This window comes from Lampetra planeri, unplaced genomic scaffold (assembly GCF_965212315.1).
Source record: "Lampetra planeri unplaced genomic scaffold, kcLamPlan1.2.h2 scaffold_245, whole genome shotgun sequence".
NCBI lineage: Eukaryota > Metazoa > Chordata > Hyperoartia > Petromyzontiformes > Petromyzontidae > Lampetra > Lampetra planeri.
Window position 1 is genome coordinate 37,411 of NW_027615074.1, and position 18,655 is coordinate 56,065.

At 59.5% G+C, this 18,655-nt stretch overlaps 1 protein-coding gene across 1 annotated transcript; it reads left to right on the plus strand.

Annotated features, from left to right (window-relative positions):
- The first annotated feature begins 210 nt into the window (after positions 1-210).
- On the plus strand, positions 211-18,437 carry MVD (mevalonate diphosphate decarboxylase). Its single transcript, XM_078623420.1, is given in 14 exon segments — positions 211-848; positions 1,551-1,693; positions 6,177-6,247; positions 7,620-7,658; positions 7,661-7,708; positions 7,710-7,737; positions 8,293-8,547; positions 9,508-9,558; positions 9,704-9,861; positions 11,168-11,242; positions 12,235-12,453; positions 14,076-14,212; positions 15,679-15,787; positions 17,125-18,437. Coding segments are annotated over 13 exon segments (1,359 nt in total). The 5' UTR covers positions 211-848; positions 1,551-1,602; the 3' UTR covers positions 17,203-18,437.
- The last annotated feature ends 218 nt before the right edge of the window (positions 18,438-18,655 follow it).

Genomic DNA, 18,655 nt, shown 5'->3' on the forward strand with positions numbered 1-18,655 from the left:
CGTCACGCCTCGCGCGAGCGGGAGGGGGGCGTGTTCGTAAAGTGGGCGGATCCAACCTCGATTCGGTCGGGCGTCGGCGATTGGCTCAGGCGGTTGGCGCGAGACGTGGGCGGCGTGCGCCGATTGGCCGAGCGCCCGGTGGCGAGATGACGCGCGGGGCGAAGTTTGACAGTTGGGGGACGGCGCGCGCGCAGTGGACAACACGTGGGTCTCAGTGTGTGTCTCTCTCTGTCTGTGTCTCTGTCTCAGTGTGTCTGTCTGTCTCACTGTGTCTCACTGTCTCAGTGTGTGTCTCACTGTCTGTGTCTCACGGTCTGTGTCTCACTGTCTGTGTCTCTGTCTGTGTCTCACTGTCTGTGTGTCTCTCTCTGTCTCACTGTGTGTCTCACTGTCTGTGTGTCTCAGTGTGTCTGTCTCTCACTCAGTGTGTGTCTGTGTCTCACTGTCTGTGTCTCTCTCTGTGTCTCAGTCTCTCTCTCTCTGTCTCGCAGTGTGTGTTTCTCTCTGTCTGTCTCAGTCTGTGTCTCTCTGTCTGTCTCAGTGTGTGTCTGTCTATCTGTCTCACTCAGTCTGTGTCTCACTGTCTGTGTCTCTCACTGTCCCAGTCTGTTTCTCTCTATCTGTGTCTCTCACTGTCTCAGTGTGTGTCTCTCTCTGTCTGTGTCTCACTGTCTCACGCTGTGTCTCTGTCTCTCTCTGTCTGTCTGTGTCTCACTGTCAGTGCTCTCGTGTCTAACTCTGTCTCACGTCAGTATCTCTCTGTCTCCGTCTCCCAGTGCATCACTTCAAGTCTCCCTATCTCGGCGTCTCCACGTGTCTGAGTGACTTCCCTGTGGAGTTGTCTCGCTGTGAGTGGTTCCCTGTCTCGCTGTGTCGCTGTGTTTACACTTGGTGTGTACTCTCTTGTACTCGCCGCGTCTATCTGCGATTCCTCGCCTTTCTCTCCCTGCTGCCCGCCTCTCTCCGCATGTCAGTCTCCCTGTCTCCCTGCGAGGAAAAGTGCTTTATAGCTCATCGGATTCCTCCAGTACAGATACAACGTTCTGATTCCGTCTCCTCCGTGTCCCCCTCCCCCCCCTCTCCCCCCCCCCCCCGGTGTCCCCCTCTCCCCCCCCCCCCCCCGGTGTCCCCCCCCCTCTCCCCCCCCCGGTGTCCCCCTCTCCCCCCCTTCTCCCCTTCCCCCCACCCCCGGTGTCCCCCTCTCCCCCCCCCCCCCCCGGTGCCCCCCCCCCTCTCCCCCCCCCTCTCCCCCCCCCCCTCTCCCCCCTCCCCCGGTGTCCCCCTCTCCCCCCTTCTCCCCCCCTCCCCCCACCCCCGGTGTCCACCTCTCCCCCCCCCCTCTCCCCCCCCCTCTCCCCCCCTCCCCGGTGTCCCCCTCTCCCCCCCTTCTCCCCCCCTCCCCCCACCCCCGGTGTCCACCTCTCCCCATCCCCTCTCCCCCCCCCCGGTGTCCCCCCCCCCTCTCCCCCCCCCCGGTGTCCCCCCCCCCTCTCCCCCCCCGGTGTCCCCCTCTCCCCACCCCCTCTCCTCCCCTCTCCCCACCCTCCCAGGGCTCTCTCCGTGACCTCTGAACTCCCCGCCGTGACCTCTGAACTCCCCGCCATGAGCTCTCCGGCCGGGCAGCAGGAGGCCTCCTCGGCCGTGCGGACCGTCACGTGCACCGCGCCCGTCAACATCGCCGTCGTCAAATACTGTGCGTGTACTGCCGCATTGTGCACTGTGTACTGTGCGTGTACTGCCGCATTGTGCACTGTGTACTGTGCGTGTACTGCCGCATTGTGCACTGTGTACTGTGCGTGTACTGCCGCATTGTGCACTGTGTACTGTGCGTGTACTGCCGCATTGTGCACTATGTACTGTGCGTGTACTGCCGCATTGTGCACTGTGTACTGTGCGTGTACTGCCGCATTGTGCACTGTGTACTGTGCGTGTACTGCCGCATTGTGCACTGTGTACTGTGCGTGTACTGCCGCATTGTGCACTGTGTACTGTGCGTGTACTGCCGCATTGTGTACTGTGTACTGTGCGTGTACTGCCGCATTGTGCACTGTGTACTGTGCGTGTACTGCCGCATTGTGTACTGTGTACTGTGCGTGTACTGCCGCATTGTGCACTGTGTACTGTGCGTGTACTGCCGCATTGTGTACTGTGTACTGTGCGTGTACTGCCGCATTGTGTACTGTGTACTGTGCGTGTACTGCCGCATTGTGCACTGTGTACTGTGCGTGTACTGCCGCATTGTGTACTGTGTACTGTGCGTGTACTGCCGCATTGTGCACTGTGTACTGTGCGTGTACTGCCGCATTGTGCACTGTGTACTGTGCGTGTACTGCCGCATTGTGTACTGTGTACTGTGCGTGTACTGCCGCATTGTGCACTGTGTACTGTGCGTGTACTGCCGCATTGTGCACTGTGTACTGTGCGTGTACTGCCGCATTGTGCACTGTGTACTGTGCGTGTACTGCCGCATTGTGCACTGTGTACTGTGCGTGTACTGCCGCATTGTGCACTGTGTACTGTGCGTGTACTGCCGCATTGTGCACTGTGTACTGTGCGTGTACTGCCGCATTGTGCACTGTGTACTGTGCGTGTACTGCCGCATTGTGTACTGTGTACTGTGCGTGTACTGCCGCATTGTGCACTGTGTACTGTGCGTGTACTGCCGCATTGTGCACTGTGTACTGTGCGTGTACTGCCGCATTGTGCACTGTGTACTGTGCGTGTACTGCCGCATTGTGCACTGTGTACTGTGCGTGTACTGCCGCATTGTGCACTGTGTACTGTGCGTGTACTGCCGCATTGTGCACTGTGTACTGTGCGTGTACTGCCGCATTGTGCACTGTGTACTGTGCGTGTACTGCCGCATTGTGCACTGTGTACTGTGCGTGTACTGCCGCATTGTGCACTGTGTACTGTGCGTGTACTGCCGCATTGTGTACTGTGTACTGTGCGTGTACTGCCGCATTGTGTACTGTGTACTGTGCGTGTACTGCCGCATTGTGCACTGTGTACTGTGCGTGTACTGCCGCATTGTGCACTGTGTACTGTGCGTGTACTGCCGCATTGTGCACTGTGTACTGTGCGTGTACTGCCGCATTGTGCACTGTGTACTGTGCGTGTACTGCCGCATTGTGCACTGTGTACTGTGCGTGTACTGCCGCATTGTGTACTGTGTACTGTGCGTGTACTGCCGCATTGTGCACTGTGTACTGTGCGTGTACTGCCGCATTGTGCACTGTACTGTGCGTGTACTGCCGCATTGTGTACTGTGTACTGTGCGTGTACTGCCGCATTGTGTACTGTGTACTGTGCGTGTACTGCCGCATTGTGTACTGTCACATTGTGTACTGTGTGTGTGTGTCACATTGTGTACTGTGTGTGTGTGTCACGTGGGCTGTGTGTGTAGTGTGTACTGTGCGTGTACTGCCGCATTGTGCACTGTGTGTCACGTGTGTCACGTGGGCTGTGTGTGTGTCACGTGTACTGTGTGTGTGCATTGTGTACTGTGTGTGTGTCACGTGGGCTGTGTGTGTACTGCGTGTGTGTGTCACGTGGGCTATGTGTGTACTGTGCGTGTACTGCCGCATTGTGTACTGTGTGTCACGGGCTGTGTGTGTACTGTGTACTGTGCGTGTACTGCCACATTGTGTACTGTGTGTGTGTGTGTCACGTGGGCTGTGTGTGTACTGTGTGTGTGTCACGTGGGCTGTGTGTGCATTGTGTACTGTGTGTGTCACGTGGGCTGTGTGTGTACTGTGTGTGTGTGTGTGTCACGTGAGCTGTGCGTGTACTGTGTGTGTGTGTGTCACGTGGGCTGTGTGTGCATTGTGTACTGTGTGTGTCACGTGGGCTGTGTGTGCATTGTGTACTGCGTGTGTGTGTCACGTGGGATGTGTGTACATTGTGTACTGTGTGTGTGTGTGTCACGTGGGCTGTGTGTGCATTATGTACTGTGTGCACAATACAATTACAAGTCACTCAAATTGGATCACACAAAGACCTCCCGTGTAGCCTCAACAGACTGTAGGGGCAAGTGCTGTTAGCGAGTAGCACCTATGAAGGCCGGAATGGCACACGAGGGGGTGGGTGGCCAGCAACCACGCCCGACCGCCTTTGTCTCCCCAGTGGCGATGTTTAGTACATACCGCACCTGGCACTCATTTGAGGCCGAGTCTACCTGAGGGAGGCCCAGGACCGGTTCAGATAATCGTCACTGGTGTTGGCTGTGAGCGGGAATCAAACCCGGGTCGCCAGGTTCATAGCGCAGCGCGCTAACCGCTACACTACCGCTCCCCCACACACACACACCTACACACCACACACACACCTACACACACACACACACCTACACACACACACACACACACCTACACACACACACACACCTACACACACACACACACCTACACACACACACACCTACACACACACACCTACACACACACACACACCTACACACACACACACACACACCTACACACACACACACCTACACACACACACACCTACACACACACACACCTACACACACACACACACACCTACACACACACACACACCTACACACACACACACACCTACACACACACACACACCTACACACACACACACACCTACACACACACACACACCTACACACACACACACACACACCTACACACACACACACACCTACACACACACACCTACACACACACACCTACACACACACACACACCTACACACACCTACACACACACACACACACCTACACACACACACACCTACACACACACACCTACACACACACACACACCTACACACACACACACACCTACACACACACCTACACACACACACACACCTACACACACACACGCACCTACACACACACCTACACACACAGAGTAGTAATCATCACCCCCTACTGGCAGACCAATGCCCCACGTCACTCTTTCAGCAGTGGCGAAGATGTTAACAACCTCGCCCGGTATGCAGGAGGTCGTAGGCTTGGTCCCGACCGTGACGCCTGCTGCTGTATATTTGGAGTCTGCGTTTTTCTCTCTCTCTCTCTCTTCCCATGGTCGCGTGGATTTTTCCTCCCAAGTCCGCCGGTTTTTTCCCTCCACATTTAGAATCGACATCGCGACACGTTTAGAGTGTTTGGCTGCTTTAGAGTTCCACTTGGTTGAGCTTCGATTTGTGACCAGGTCGTTTCTGGAAAAGAAGCGAAATGCTCAGTGAGCTTTACCTGGTCAGATCAAAAATAAAGTTTAGTTTCATTTGCATGTATCATTTGAGGTTATTTGTATACTTTTCCTATCCTTTGTTGTTGTATTGTGTTTGTTGTAGCGTTCTGACACCGTGACTCTACTGGACATACGTGAAAAAGAGGTTTATAGCTCATCGTATTCCTCCGGCAGTACAACGAAATATTCTGATTCTGATACCCCAACTCATTTAACTACCCCTCTCACGACCCCTATCACTACCCCTATCATTACTCAAACCCCTATCATTACCCTATCACTACCCCTATCACTACCCCTATCACTACCCCTATCACTACCCCTACCACTACTCCAACCCCTATCATTACCCCATCATTACTCCAACCCCTATCACTAACCTATCACTACTCCAACCCCTATCTTTACCCTATCATTACCCCTCTCACGAACCCTATCACTACCCCTATCATTACTCCAACCCCTATCACTACCCCTACCCATATCACTGCTCCAACCCCTATCACTACCCCTATCACTACCCCTATCATTACTCAAACCCCTATCACTACCCCTATCACTACTCCAACCCCTATCATTAACCTATCACTACTCCTATCACTACCCCTATCACTACCCCTATCACTACTCCTACCACTATCACTACCCCTATCACTACCACCATCACTACCCCTACCACCATCGCTACCACAACGCCTCCTTAACCACCCCTGGCAAGTCTCCTGCCACCACAACTACACCACCAACTTTAATAACAACAACAACAACCCCACCACTTTTTATTATCTCAACCGCTACCATCTTGCGTACAATTTCATGGTTGTTGTAAAGCGCCTTTGAGTAAGACGTCGCTACACACACACATACATCTAAATCTACATGAGGCGACAAGATGAGATTTGAGGCAGCGTGGTCGCTGATTTGTTCCCGCTGTGTCGCCCGCTGTAGGGGGCAAACGCGACGAGGAACTCGTCCTGCCCATCAACTCCTCGCTGAGCGTGACGCTGCACCAGGACCAGGTGAGCAGGAGAGGGAGGGGAGGAGGAGGAGGGGAGGAGGGAGGGAGGAGGAAGAGGAGGAGGAGGGAGGGGAGGAAGAGGAGGAGGAGGGAGGGGAGGAGGGAGGGAGGAGGGAAGGAGGGAGGAAGAGTCCGGTACGTGTGTCGTGTGTCTGTGAACCCCCTCTGAAGGGTCGTCTGTGACAGTTTTTAAAACATTGGGGCTGGCCCTGCCTCCTCTCCGTCCTGGGCCTAACCAGGGTGCCCAAGCAGGTTCGGTTTTACCGGATAGAGGGAGCTAAATGCGTGCGGCACACCTGGTTCAACTGCTCACCTGGTTAAAAAAAACATCATCTTGATACTGGGAAATGTCATCTCACTCAATCATTTACTCACTCACCCACCCACACATTCACCCACCCACCCACTCATTCACACATTCACCCACTCACCCACACATTCACCCACCCACTCATTCACACACTCGCCCACTCACACATTCACCAACTCACCCACTCAGTCACACACTCGCCCACTCACACATTCACCCACCCCACCCACTCATTCACACACTCGCCCACTCACACATTCACCCACCCACCCACTCATTCACACACTCGGCCCCACTCACACATTCACCCACTCATTCACCACACTCGCCCACTCACACATTCACCCCACTCACCCACTCATTCACACACTCGCCCACTCACACATTCACCCACCCACTCATTCACACACTCACCCACCCACACATTCACCCACTCACCCACTCATTCACACACTCACCCACCCACACATTCACCCACTCACCCACTCATTTACACACTCACCCACTCACACATTCACCCACCCCACCCACTCATTCACACACTCGCCCACTCACACATTCACCCACTCACCCACTCACACATTCACCCACTCACCCACTCATTCACACACTCGCCCACTCACACATTCACCCACCCACCCACTCATTCACACACTCACCCACCCACACATTCACACCCACTCACCCACTCATTTACATACTCGCCCACTTGCGCACACATTTACCCACCCACCCACTCGCCGAGCCGCTCGCACAATCTTACAAATGAGACTATCCCGGTCGTCCGAGTCTTCTCCCGGTTAGACAACTTGACTGTGCGGTGCCCGCGTGTGTGCGTGCCCGCGTGTGTGTGTGCCCGCGTGTGTGTGTGCGTGCGTGTGTGCGTGCGTGCATGTGTGCGTGTGGTGCGTGCGTGCGTCTCCTCTGTCTGCGTGCGTGTGTGTGTGCGTGTGTGTGTGCGTGCGTGCGTCTCCTCCGTCTGCGTGCGGTGCGTGTGTGCGTGTGTGCGTGCGTGTGGTGCGTGCGTGCGTGCGTCTCCTCCGTCTGCGTGCGAGCGTTGCAGCTCAAGAGCACGACGACCGTGGCGTCGAGTCCGCGGGTTCCCGCGCGAACCGCGTGTGGCTCAACGGCAAGGAGGAGGATGCACAGCACCCCCCGGCTGCAAGCCTGCCTGCGCGAGAGTGAGATGCACACACGCACGTATACGCACGCACACACACACAGCACCAACACACGCACACACGCACACACACACGCAGGGTCGCCGGGTTCGTAGCGCAGCGCGCAATCCTCCACACCGCTGTTCCCCACCCACCTACGTAAACACACACACACACGGACAAAGCTCCCCCGTGTAGCCTCAACAGACTGTAGGGGCAAGTGCTGTTAGCGAGTAGCACCTATGGAAGGCCGGCACGGCACACGAGGGGGTGGGTGGCCAGCACCACGCCCGGCCGCCTTTGTCTCCCCAGTGGCGATGTTTACTACACGCCGCACCAGGTACTCATTTGAGGCCGAGTCTACCTGAGGGAGGCCCAGGACCGGATCAGATAGCTGCCACTGGTGTTGGTTGCCATGACATCGTGACCGTTCACCGGCAATCGGAGTGCTCGGTTGCCGGGGTGGCGTTGCCGGGACGGCGTTGCCGGGCGGCGTTGCCATGGCGCGCGTTGCCAGGCGCCGCGTTGGCCCTCGCTCCCATTGGTCGGTTCCTCCGTGCGACGACGGCTCCGCAGTTCGTCGCCTCGCCGGGAAGCGGCGGCACGAGGAGGTGGACGCGGAGAGTGATGAGGACGACAACAACAACAACGACAACAACAACGACAACAACGACAACAACAACGACAAGGGCAACGGCGGCGGCGGTGGTGGTGGTGGTGGCGGTGATGGGCGCCCTCCCCCTCCGCACCATCACCTGCACGTCTGCTCCATCAACAACTTCCCGACGGCCGCGGGACTCGCGTCGTCCGCGTCCGGATACGCCTGCCTGGGTGGGTGGGGGTAGTGGGTGGGTGGGGTAGTGGGTGGGTGGGGGTAGTGGGTGGGTGGGGTAGTGGGGTGGGTGGGTGGGGTAGTGGGTGGGGTGGGGTAGTGTGTGGGTGGGGTAGTGGGTGGGTGGGGTAGTGGGTGGGTGGGTGGGGTAGTGGGTGGGTGGGGTAGTGGGTGAGTGGGTGGGGTAGTGGGTGGGGGTAGTGGGTGGGTGGGTGGGGTAGTGGGTGGGTGGGGTAGTGGATGAGTGGGTGGGGTAGTGGGTGGGTGGGGTAGTGGGTGGGTGGGTGGGGTAGTGGGTGGGTGGGTGGGGTAGTGGGTGGGTGGGGTGGGTAGTGGGTGGGTGGGTAGTGGGTGGGTGGGGTAGTGGGTGTGGTGGGGTAGTGGGTGGGTGGGTGGGGTAGTGGGTGGGGTGGGTGGGGTAGTGGGTGGGTGGGGGTAGTGGGTGGGTGGGTGGGTAGTGGGTGGGTGGGGTAGTGGGTGGTGGGGTGGTGGGTGGGGTGGTGGGTGGGTGGGTGGGGTGGTGGGTGGGTGGGTAGTGTGGTGGGTGGGGTAGTGGGTGGGTGGGTAGTGGGTGGGTGGGGTAGTGGGTGGGTGGGTAGTGGGTGGGTGGGTGGGTAGTGGGTGGGTGGGGTAGTGGGTGGGTGGGGTAGTGTCTGGGTTTAGCCTAACCCATTCACTCATTCAGCACTCGTTCACCCACCCACCCACCCACTCATTCACCACCCCACCCACTCACACCACCAACTCATTCACCCACCCACTCACCCACTCATTCACTCACTCACCCACCCACTCATTCACCCACCCACTCATTTACTCACCCACCCACTCACCCACCCCCTCACCCACCCACCCACTCACCCACCCACTCACCCACCCACCCACTCACCCACCCACTCACCCAGCCACCCATTCACCTGTTTGACTTCTCGCCTGGCCGTCCCCGTCCCCGCCCCCAGCATACTGTGCGGCGCGCCTGCTGGGCGTGGTGAGCGGCGAGGTGGCGAGGGGCGAGGTGGCGAGGGGCGAGGTGGCGAGGGGCGAGGTGGCGAGGGGCGAGGTGGCGAGGGGCGAGGTGGCGAGGGGCGAGGTGGTGAGGAGCGAGGTGGCGAGGAGCGAGGTGGTGAGGAGCGAGGTGGTGAGGAGCGAGGTGAGCGTGGCCCGCACGGCTCGGCTCTGGCTCGGCGTGCCGCAGCGTCTTGGGCGGCTTCGTGGCGTGGGAGCGCGGCACGCGGCCCGACGGCACCGACAGCGTGGCCCGCTCTGTGCGGCCTCATGGACACTGGCCCCAGCTGAGGGCCCTCGTGCTCGTGGTGAGTCGGCACGCTCGGCACGCTCGCCACGCTCGGATCGCCGGTTCACTCGGATCGCCGGTTCACTCGGATCGCCGGTTCACTCGGATCGCCGGTTCACTCGGATCGCCGATTCACTCGGATCGCCGGTTCACTCGGATCGCCGGTTCACTCGGATCGCCGGTTCACTCGGATCGCCGGTTCACTCGGATCGCCGGTTCACTCGGATCGCCGGTTCACTCGGATCGCCGATTCACTCGGATCGCCGGTTCACTCGGATCGCCGGTTCACTCGGATCGCCGATTCACTCGGATCGCCGGTTCACTCGGATCGCCGGTTCACTCGGATCGCCGGTTCACTCGGATCGCCGGTTCACTCGGATCGCCGATTCACTCGGATCGCCGGTTCACTCGGATCGCCGGTTCACTCGGATCGCCGGTTCACTCGGATCGCCGGTTCACTCGGATCGCCGGTTCACTCGGATCGCCGATTCACTCGGATCGCCGGTTCACTCGGATCGCCGGTTCACTCGGATCGCCGGTTCACTCGGATCGCCGGTTCACTCGGATCGCCGATTCACTCGGATCGCCGATTCACTCGGATCGCCGGTTCACTCGGATCGCCGGTTCACTCGGATCGCCGGTTCACTCGGATCGCCGATTCACTCGGATCGCCGGTTCACTCGGATCGCCGGTTCACTCGGATCGCCGGTTCACTCGGATCGCCGGTTCACTCGGATCGCCGATTCACTCGGATCGCCGGTTCACTCGGATCGCCGGTTCACTCGGATCGCCGGTTCACTCGGATCGCCGGTTCACTCGGATCGCCGGTTCACTCGGATCGCCGATTCACTCGGATCGCCGGTTCACTCGGATCGCCGATTCACTCGGATCGCCGATTCACTCGGATCGCCGGTTCACTCGGATCGCCGATTCACTCGGATCGCCGGTTCACTCGGATCGCCGAGTAGAGGGATAAGTCGGTGAGTGAATCGGTGGATGGGTGGGCGATTGATTGGATGGATAGGTGAGTGGTTGACTAGGTGGGTGCGTGGGTTGGTGGGTTGGTGAGTGGGTGGGTGCGTTGGTGAGTGGGTGGGTAGGTGAGTGGGTGAGTGGGTGGGTGCGTGAGTGGGTGGGTGCGTGAGTGGGTGGGTGGGTGCGTGAGTGGGTGGGTGCGTGAGTGGGTGGGTGGGTAGGCGAGTGGGTGTGCGTGAGTGGGTGGGTTGATGAGTGGGTGGGTGCGTGAGTGGGTGGGTGCGTGAGTGGGTGGGTTGGTGAGTGGGTGGGTTGATGAGTGGGTGTATCCCTGGCTCTGTCTCGCCCAGGTGAGCGCTGACCGAAAGCTCGTGGGGAGTACGGCCGGCATGCAGACCAGCGTCCAGACATCGGAGCTTTTGCGGGTGAGTGAGCGAGTCAGCAGGTGAGCGAGTGGGTAGGTAAATAAGTGGGTGAGTGAGCGGGTGAGTAGGTATGTGAGTGAGCGAGTGAGGAGGTACGTGAGTGAGCGGGTGAGTAGGTACGTGAGTGAGTGAGTGAGTGAGTGAGCGGATGAGTAGGTACGTAAGTGAGTGAGTGAGTGAGTGAGCGGGTGAGTGAGTGAGTGAGCGGGTGAGTAGGTACGTGAGTGAGTGAGTGAGTGAGCGGATGAGTAGGTATGTAAGTGAGTGAGTGAGTGAGCGGGTGAGTGAGTGAGTGAGCGGGTGAGTAGGTACGTGAGTGAGTGAGTGAGTGAGTGAGCGGGTGAGTGAGTGAGTGAGTGAGCGGGTGAGTAGGTACATGAGCGAGTGAGTGAGCGGGTGAGTCGGTACGTGAGTGAGTCAGCGGGTGAGTCGGTACGTGAGTGAGCGGGTGAGTCGGTACGTGAGTGAGTGTGAGCAGGTGAGTAGGTACGTGAGTGAGTGTGAGCAGGTGAGTGAGTGAGTGAGCGGGTGAGTAGGTACGTGAGTGAGTGAGTGAGCGGGTGAGTAGGTACGTGAGTGAGTGAGCGGGTGAGTCGGTACGTGAGTGAGTGTAAGCAAGTGGGTGAATGAATGGTGGGAGGCTGGGGTGATTGAGTCAGTATATGGGAGGGTGAGTGGTTGAGTGATTGAGTGGTGGGTAAATTGGTGAGTGAGTGTAGGTGGGTTAGGGAGTCCATATCAACGTCACGTCTCCCCCAGGTCTCCCTCCGTCTCCCTCTGTCTCCCCGTGTCTCCCCCAGGTCTCCCTCCGTCTCCCCCACATCTCCCTTAGTCTCCCCCAGGTCTCCCCCAGGTCTCCCTTTGTCTCCCTCCGTCTCCCCCGCGTCCCGCTTGCACGCCGAACTTCTCTCGCACCGTACGTAGCCAACCGTGCGCCTCGCGTCTCCTCCCCGCGTGTCACCCTCCCGCCGTGTCACCCGCCCCCCCCCAAGCTGCGAGCGGAGCTGCTGGTGCCGCAGCGCATGGCGGCGGTGTCGGCGGCGGTGGCGGCTCGCGACTTCCCGGCGTTCGCCGAGCTCTGCATGCGCGACAGCAACCAGTTCCACGCCACGTGCCTGGACACGTTCCCGCCGCTCGCCTACCTCACGGACGCCTCGCGCGCCATCGCAGCTCTCGTGCACGCTCTCAACCGCGCCAGCGCACGCACCGTGGTGAGCTGCCGCGGCGGTGGTGGCGGTGGCTGTCGGCGGTCCGGCAACACCTGGGGTCACCGGGCACACCTTGGGGGGGGGGGGAGGGTGAGCGAGTGTACGAGTGTGCAAGCGAGCGGGTGTGCAAGTGAGTGGGTGTGTGTGTGAGAGTGCGAGCGTGTCGGCGACTGTGTGTGTGTAGTGGGGAGCGGTGGTGCGGCGGTTAGCGCTACGCTGCGCTACGAACCCGGCGACCCAGGTTCGATTCCCGCTCGCGGCCGACTCTGAACCGGTCCTGGGCCTCCCCTAGGTCGACTCAGCCTTAAATGAGTACCTCGTGTGGTGTGTAGTAAACATCGCCACTAGGGAGACAAAGGCGACCGGGCGTGGTGCTGGCCACCCACCCCCTCGTGTGCCGTGCCGGCCTTCATAGGCGCTCGCTAGCAGCACTTGCCCCTACAGTCTGGTACAGGTGTGTCTGTGTGTGTGTCTGTGTGTCTGTGCGCGTGTCTGCGTGTCTGTGCGTGTGTTTGTGCATGTGTCTGTGTGTCTGTGCGCGTGTCTGTGTGTCTGTGTGTGTGTCTACGTGTCTGTGCGTGTGTCTGCGCGTGTGTCTGTGGGCGTGTCTGTGCGTGTGTCTGGGCGTGTCTGTGCGTGTGTCTGCGCGTGTGTCTGTGGGCGTGTCTGTGCGTGTGTCTGGGCGTGTCTGCATGCGTCTGCGCTACAAGCCCGGCTTGTCGTCAGACTTCGATTCCCCGCTCATGCAAACAATAAAAACCCGCTCGAGGTCGACAAAGACGGCCGGGCACGCGCGTGTGCCACGCCGCCAGAGGTCGCAAACGGGTTTTGATTCCTTACCCGTACCCGGCCGCACCAGGGTCGCAAGCGGGTACCCTACCCGTACCCGGCCGGGTACGGGTAGGGTACGGGTATCGGGTACCCGATTGCGACCTCTGGGATGAAGCCATGTTGCAGGCGCGGGTGGGTTGATTCTAGGAACTTGATTCGTGAGAAGAGACAAGACGTTGGGAAACGAGTGACAAACGGTGACTCACCAGAGACTCACGGCCTACCCGTACCCGGCCGGGTACGGGTAGCCGGGTATCGGGTACCCGGTTGCGACCTCTGCACACTGCCCCCCCTCCCCCCACGCGCCGTTGCGGCCTTCGCTTGACCCCCCCCCTCCCCGAAGTCGACACGCGTGCCGCTCTGTGTGCCGCTGTGTGTGCCGCTGTGTGTGCCGCTCTGTGTGCCGCTGTGTGTGCCGCTGTGTGTGCCGCTCTGTGTGCCGCTGTGTGTGCCGCTGTGTGTGCCGCTGTGTGTGCCGCTGTGTGTGCCGCTGTGTGTGCCGCTGTGTGTGCCGCTGTGTGTGCCGCTCTGTGTGCCGCTGTGTGTGCCGCTGTGTGTGCCGCTCTGTGTGCCGCTGTGTGTGCCGCTGTGTGTGCCGCTGTGTGTGCCGCTGTGTGTGCCGCTCTGTGTGCCGCTGTGTGTGCCGCTGTGTGTGCCGCTCTGTGTGCCGCTGTGTGTGCCGCTGTGTGTGCCGCTCTGTGTGCCGCTGTGTGTGCCGCTGTGTGTGCCGCTGTGTGTGCCGCTGTGTGTGCCGCTGTGTGTGCCGCTCTGTGTGCCGCTGTGTGTGCGTGCAGGCCGCGTACACGTTCGACGCGGGCCCCAACGCCGTCCTCTTCGTGCTCGAGGAAGACGTCGGGGCCTTGCTGGGCCTGCTGCAGCGCTGCTTCCCGCCCTCCGACCACCACCAGCACCAGCGCGATAACGGAGACACGTGAGGCCCCCCCACCCCCACTCCTCCTCCGCCCCGGTGACGATGTTTACACACCGCTGCACCAGGGTACTCGTTTAAGGCTGAGACGACCTAGGGGAGGCCCAGGAGTTGTTTGTGGGGGAGCGCGCTAACCGCTGTGCCTCCGCTCGTCATGCTCACGCGCACACACTCGCATAGTCGCATACAAAGACAAAGGTCCCCCGTGTAGGTTTTCGCAGATGGTTGGGACAAGTGCTGTTAGCGAGCACCTATTGAGTGCGCAGGTGGTGGTTTTGCCGGTCATTTTAGTCGATCAACCCATGGCACCTGCAGGGTCTGTCCCGTGACCTCCTGCTGCACCTAGCCTGGCACAGCAGTCAACCCATGGCACCTGCAGGGTCTGTCCCGTGACCTGCTGCACCTAGCCTGGCACAGCAGTCAACCCATGGCAGCTGATGGGTCTGTCCCGTGACCTCCTACTGCACCTAGCCTGGCACCGCAGTCAACCCAAGGCACCTGGGTCTGTCCCGTGACCTACTGCACCTAGCCTGGCACAGCAGTAAACTCATGGCAGCTGATGGGTCTGTCCCGTGACTTCCTCCTGCACCTAGCCTGGCACAGCAGTCAACCCATGGCACCTGGGTCTGTCCCGTGACTTCCTCATGCACCTAGCCTGGCACTGCAGTCAACCCATGGCACCTGGGTCTGTCCCGTGACCTCCTGCTGCACCTAGCCTGGCACAGCAGTCAACCCATGGCAGCTGATGGGTCTGTCCCGTGACCTCCTACTGCACCTAGCCTGGCACCGCAGTCAACCCAAGGCACCTGGGTCTGTCCCGTGACTTCCTCATGCACCTAGCCTGCCACTGCAGTCAACCCATGGCACCTGGGTCTGTCCCGTGACCTGCTGCACCTAGCCTGGCACAGCAGTCAACCCATGGCAGCTGATGGGTCTGTCCCGTGACCTCCTACTGCACCTAGCCTGGCACAGCAGTCTACCCATGGCACCTGGGTCTGGCATTACGCTGCGAGCCACTGAGATCGCCGTTGAGGAACACGTGGATTCGAGAACACACACAGGGTAGAGACATCCTCATCATCATCACATTGTTCTTCATCCAGCAGTGTATAGACAATGATGATGACGACGACGATGCTGTGTGTGCGTACGTGCGTGTCCGTGTGCGTACGTGCGTGTCCGTGTGTGTGCGTGTGTGATTACGTACATGTGTGCGTGTGTGCGTTTGCATATGTGCATGTGTGCACGCGTATGTACGCGTGTGTGCGTATGTACATGTGAATGTACGCGTGTGTGCTTGTGAATGTACGTGTGTGTGCGTGAATGTACGTGTGTGTGCGTGTGCGTGCGTGTATGTACATGTATGTACGTGTGCGTACGTGTGTATGTACGTGTGCGTGCGTGTGTGTGTGCTTGTGAATGTACGTGTGCGTGCGTGTATGTACATGTATGTACGTGTGTGTGTGTAGGTTTATTCGAGGCCTCCCTGTCGAGGCTGTGAAGCCCAGCGTTGAGCTGGAACAAAAACTGAAGTTCGAACCCTGCCCTGGCATCATCCACTACATCATCAGCACCCAGGTGCAGACGTTCGCTCACTCACTCGCTCACTCGCTCCCTCACTCAGTCGCTCAGTCATTCACTCGCTCGCTCCCTCACTCAGTCGATCACTCAATCGTTCACTCGCTCCCTCACTCAGTCGTTCACTCAATCACTGAGTCGTTCACTCGCTCGCTCCCTCACTCAGTCGATCACTCAATCGTTCACTCGCTCACTCACTCAGTCGCTCACTCACTCACTCAGTCGTTCACTCAGTCACTCACTCCCTCACTCAGTCGTTCACTCACTCACTCCCTCACTCAGCCGTTCACTTACTCCCTCACTCAGTCATTCACTCACTCACTCACTCAATCGCTCACTCGCTCACTCCCTCACTCAGTCGCTCACTCAAACGCTCACTCACACACTTTCTCACTGGTACACAAAGACAAAAGATCTCCAGTTTAGCCTTAACAGATGTTTGGGGCAAGTGCTGTTAGCGAGCAGCACCTATGAAGGCCGGCACGGCGCACGAGGGGGTGGGTGGCCAGCACCACGCCCGGCCGCCTTTGTCTCCCCAGTGGCGATGTTTACTACACACCGCACCAGGTACTCATTTGAGGCTGAGTCTCCCTAGGGGAGGCCCAGGACCGGTTCAGATAATTGTCATCGGTGTTGGCCGTGAGCAGGAATCGAACTCGGGTCGCCGGGTTCGTAGCGCAGCGTAGCGCTAACCGCTGCACCACCGCTCCCCACAGTCGCTGACACACCACCCACTCACACACCCGCTCGCACACTCGCATCACTTGCACAGTCGCACACTCGCTCTTACACCCGCCCCCTCGCTCACCCGCCCACTCACACCGCCCACTCACCCACTCGCTCACCCACTCGCTCACCCGCCCACTCACCGCCCACTCACCCACCCACTTGCTCTTACACCCGCCCACTCACCCACTCACTCACCCGCCCACTCACTCGCTCACCCGCCCACTCACACCGCCCACTCACCCACTCACTCGCACCACCCACTCACACCGCCCACTCACCCGCTCACCCACTCACCCACTCACTCACCCGCTCACTCACCCACTTGCTCACCTGCCCACTCACCCACTCACTCGCACTACCCACTCACACCACCCACTCACCCACTCGCTCACCCACTCACCCACTCACCCACTCACCCACTCATACCATCCACTCACCCACTCGCTCACCCACTCACCCGCTCACCCACTCACACCACCCACTCACCCACTCGCTCACCCGCTCACCCGCTCACCCACTCACACCACCCACTCACCCACCCACTCGCTCACCCGCTCACTCACCCACTCACACCACCCGCTCCCCCTCCCTCCCTCCGCTGCCCCTAGGTGGGCCCGGGACCCCAGGTGTTGTCGGACCCCGACTCTCACCTCCTGGGCCCTGACGGCCTCCCCAAGGCTCCGTAGACACGGCCCCGACTCGCACCCAGAGGCACGGACCTCCGGGGCTAGCGGCTTCTGTGCGTGCCAGGGAGTGTGTGTGTGTGCGTGTGCGTGCCAGGGAGTGTGTGTGCGTGTGCGTGCGTGCCAGGGAGTGTGTGTGTGTGTGCCAGGGAGTGTATGTGTGTGTGTGCGTGCGTGCCAGGGAGTGTATGTGTGCGTGCCAGGGAGTGTGTGTGTGTGTGTGCGTGCATGCCAGGGAGTGTGTGTGTGTGTGCCAGGGAGTGTGTGTGTGTGTGTGTGCGTGCGTGCCAGGGAGTGTGTGTGTGTGTGTGCCAGGGAGTGTGTGTGTGTGTGTGCGTGCATGCAAGGGAGTGTGTGTGTGTGTGTCAGGGAGTGTGTGTGTGTGTGTGCCAGGGAGTGTATGTGTGTGTGTGTGCGTGCCAGGGAGTGTGTGTGTGTGTGCCAGGGAGTGTGTGTGTGTGTGCGTGCGTGCCAGGGAGTGTGTGTGTGCGTGCCAGGGAGTGTATGTGTGTGTGTGTGCCAGGGAGTGTGTGTGTGTGTGCCAGGGAGTGTGTGTGTGCGTGCGTGCGTGCCAGGGAGTGTATGTGTGTGTGTGTGCGTGCCAGGGAGTGTGTGTGTGCCAGGGAGTGTGTGTGTGTGTGTGTGCGTGCGTGCGTGCCAGGGAGTGTGTGTGTGTGCCAGGGAGTGTGTGTGTGCCAGGGAGTGTGTGTGTGTGTGCCAGGGAGTGTGTGTGTGTGTGTGCGTGCGTGCGAGTGTGTGTGTGCGTGCGTGCGAGTGTGTGTGTGTGTCCACGCGAGTATCTGAGACGGTGTGGGTGTGTCCACACGTGAGTATGCTGGATGTTACGTACGTAGCCTACCGCGCTAATCGGAGGTGCGGAGGAAGGATAACAAACTACTAAACAACAACAACAGCAAGAAGCAGTTTTAAAGAAATTAGTTTTAAATCCAGACGACGATTTGTAATTGTACAGCTCCAGTGGCTTCCTAATATCGGAAGGAAGAGGCATTCCAGACGGCCGCCGCTGCCGCTACGAGGATGACGGAGTTCGCGTGATGACGGCTCATGCTGCTTAAGGAGATCGGAAAAGGAATTGCGGTTCAATCGTGGCACGCGCTTTGTTGGCAGCGAGTGCATAATAGCCCCATCGGTCTGTCACGGGCAAGATGGGCAATCTGTGTGTCGTGCGGTGGGTGACACTGCGCGTGATGCCGTATTAAAAGGCCGAGTCGGTGTTACTGCGGGTGTACTGTATGTTTGTGTAACAGGGCGAGGTGGGCGAGTGAGAGGGGTGGGTGAGCGAATGAGCGAGTACTTGAGGATAAGTGAGAGGGTGGGTGGGTGAGCGAATGAGTGAGTGAGCAGATGTCTGTGGGTAAACTTAGGGGGATGAGCGAGTGGGCGGGTGGGTGGGTGGCTGAGCGAGTGGGCTGGTGGGTGGGTGGCTGAGCGAGTG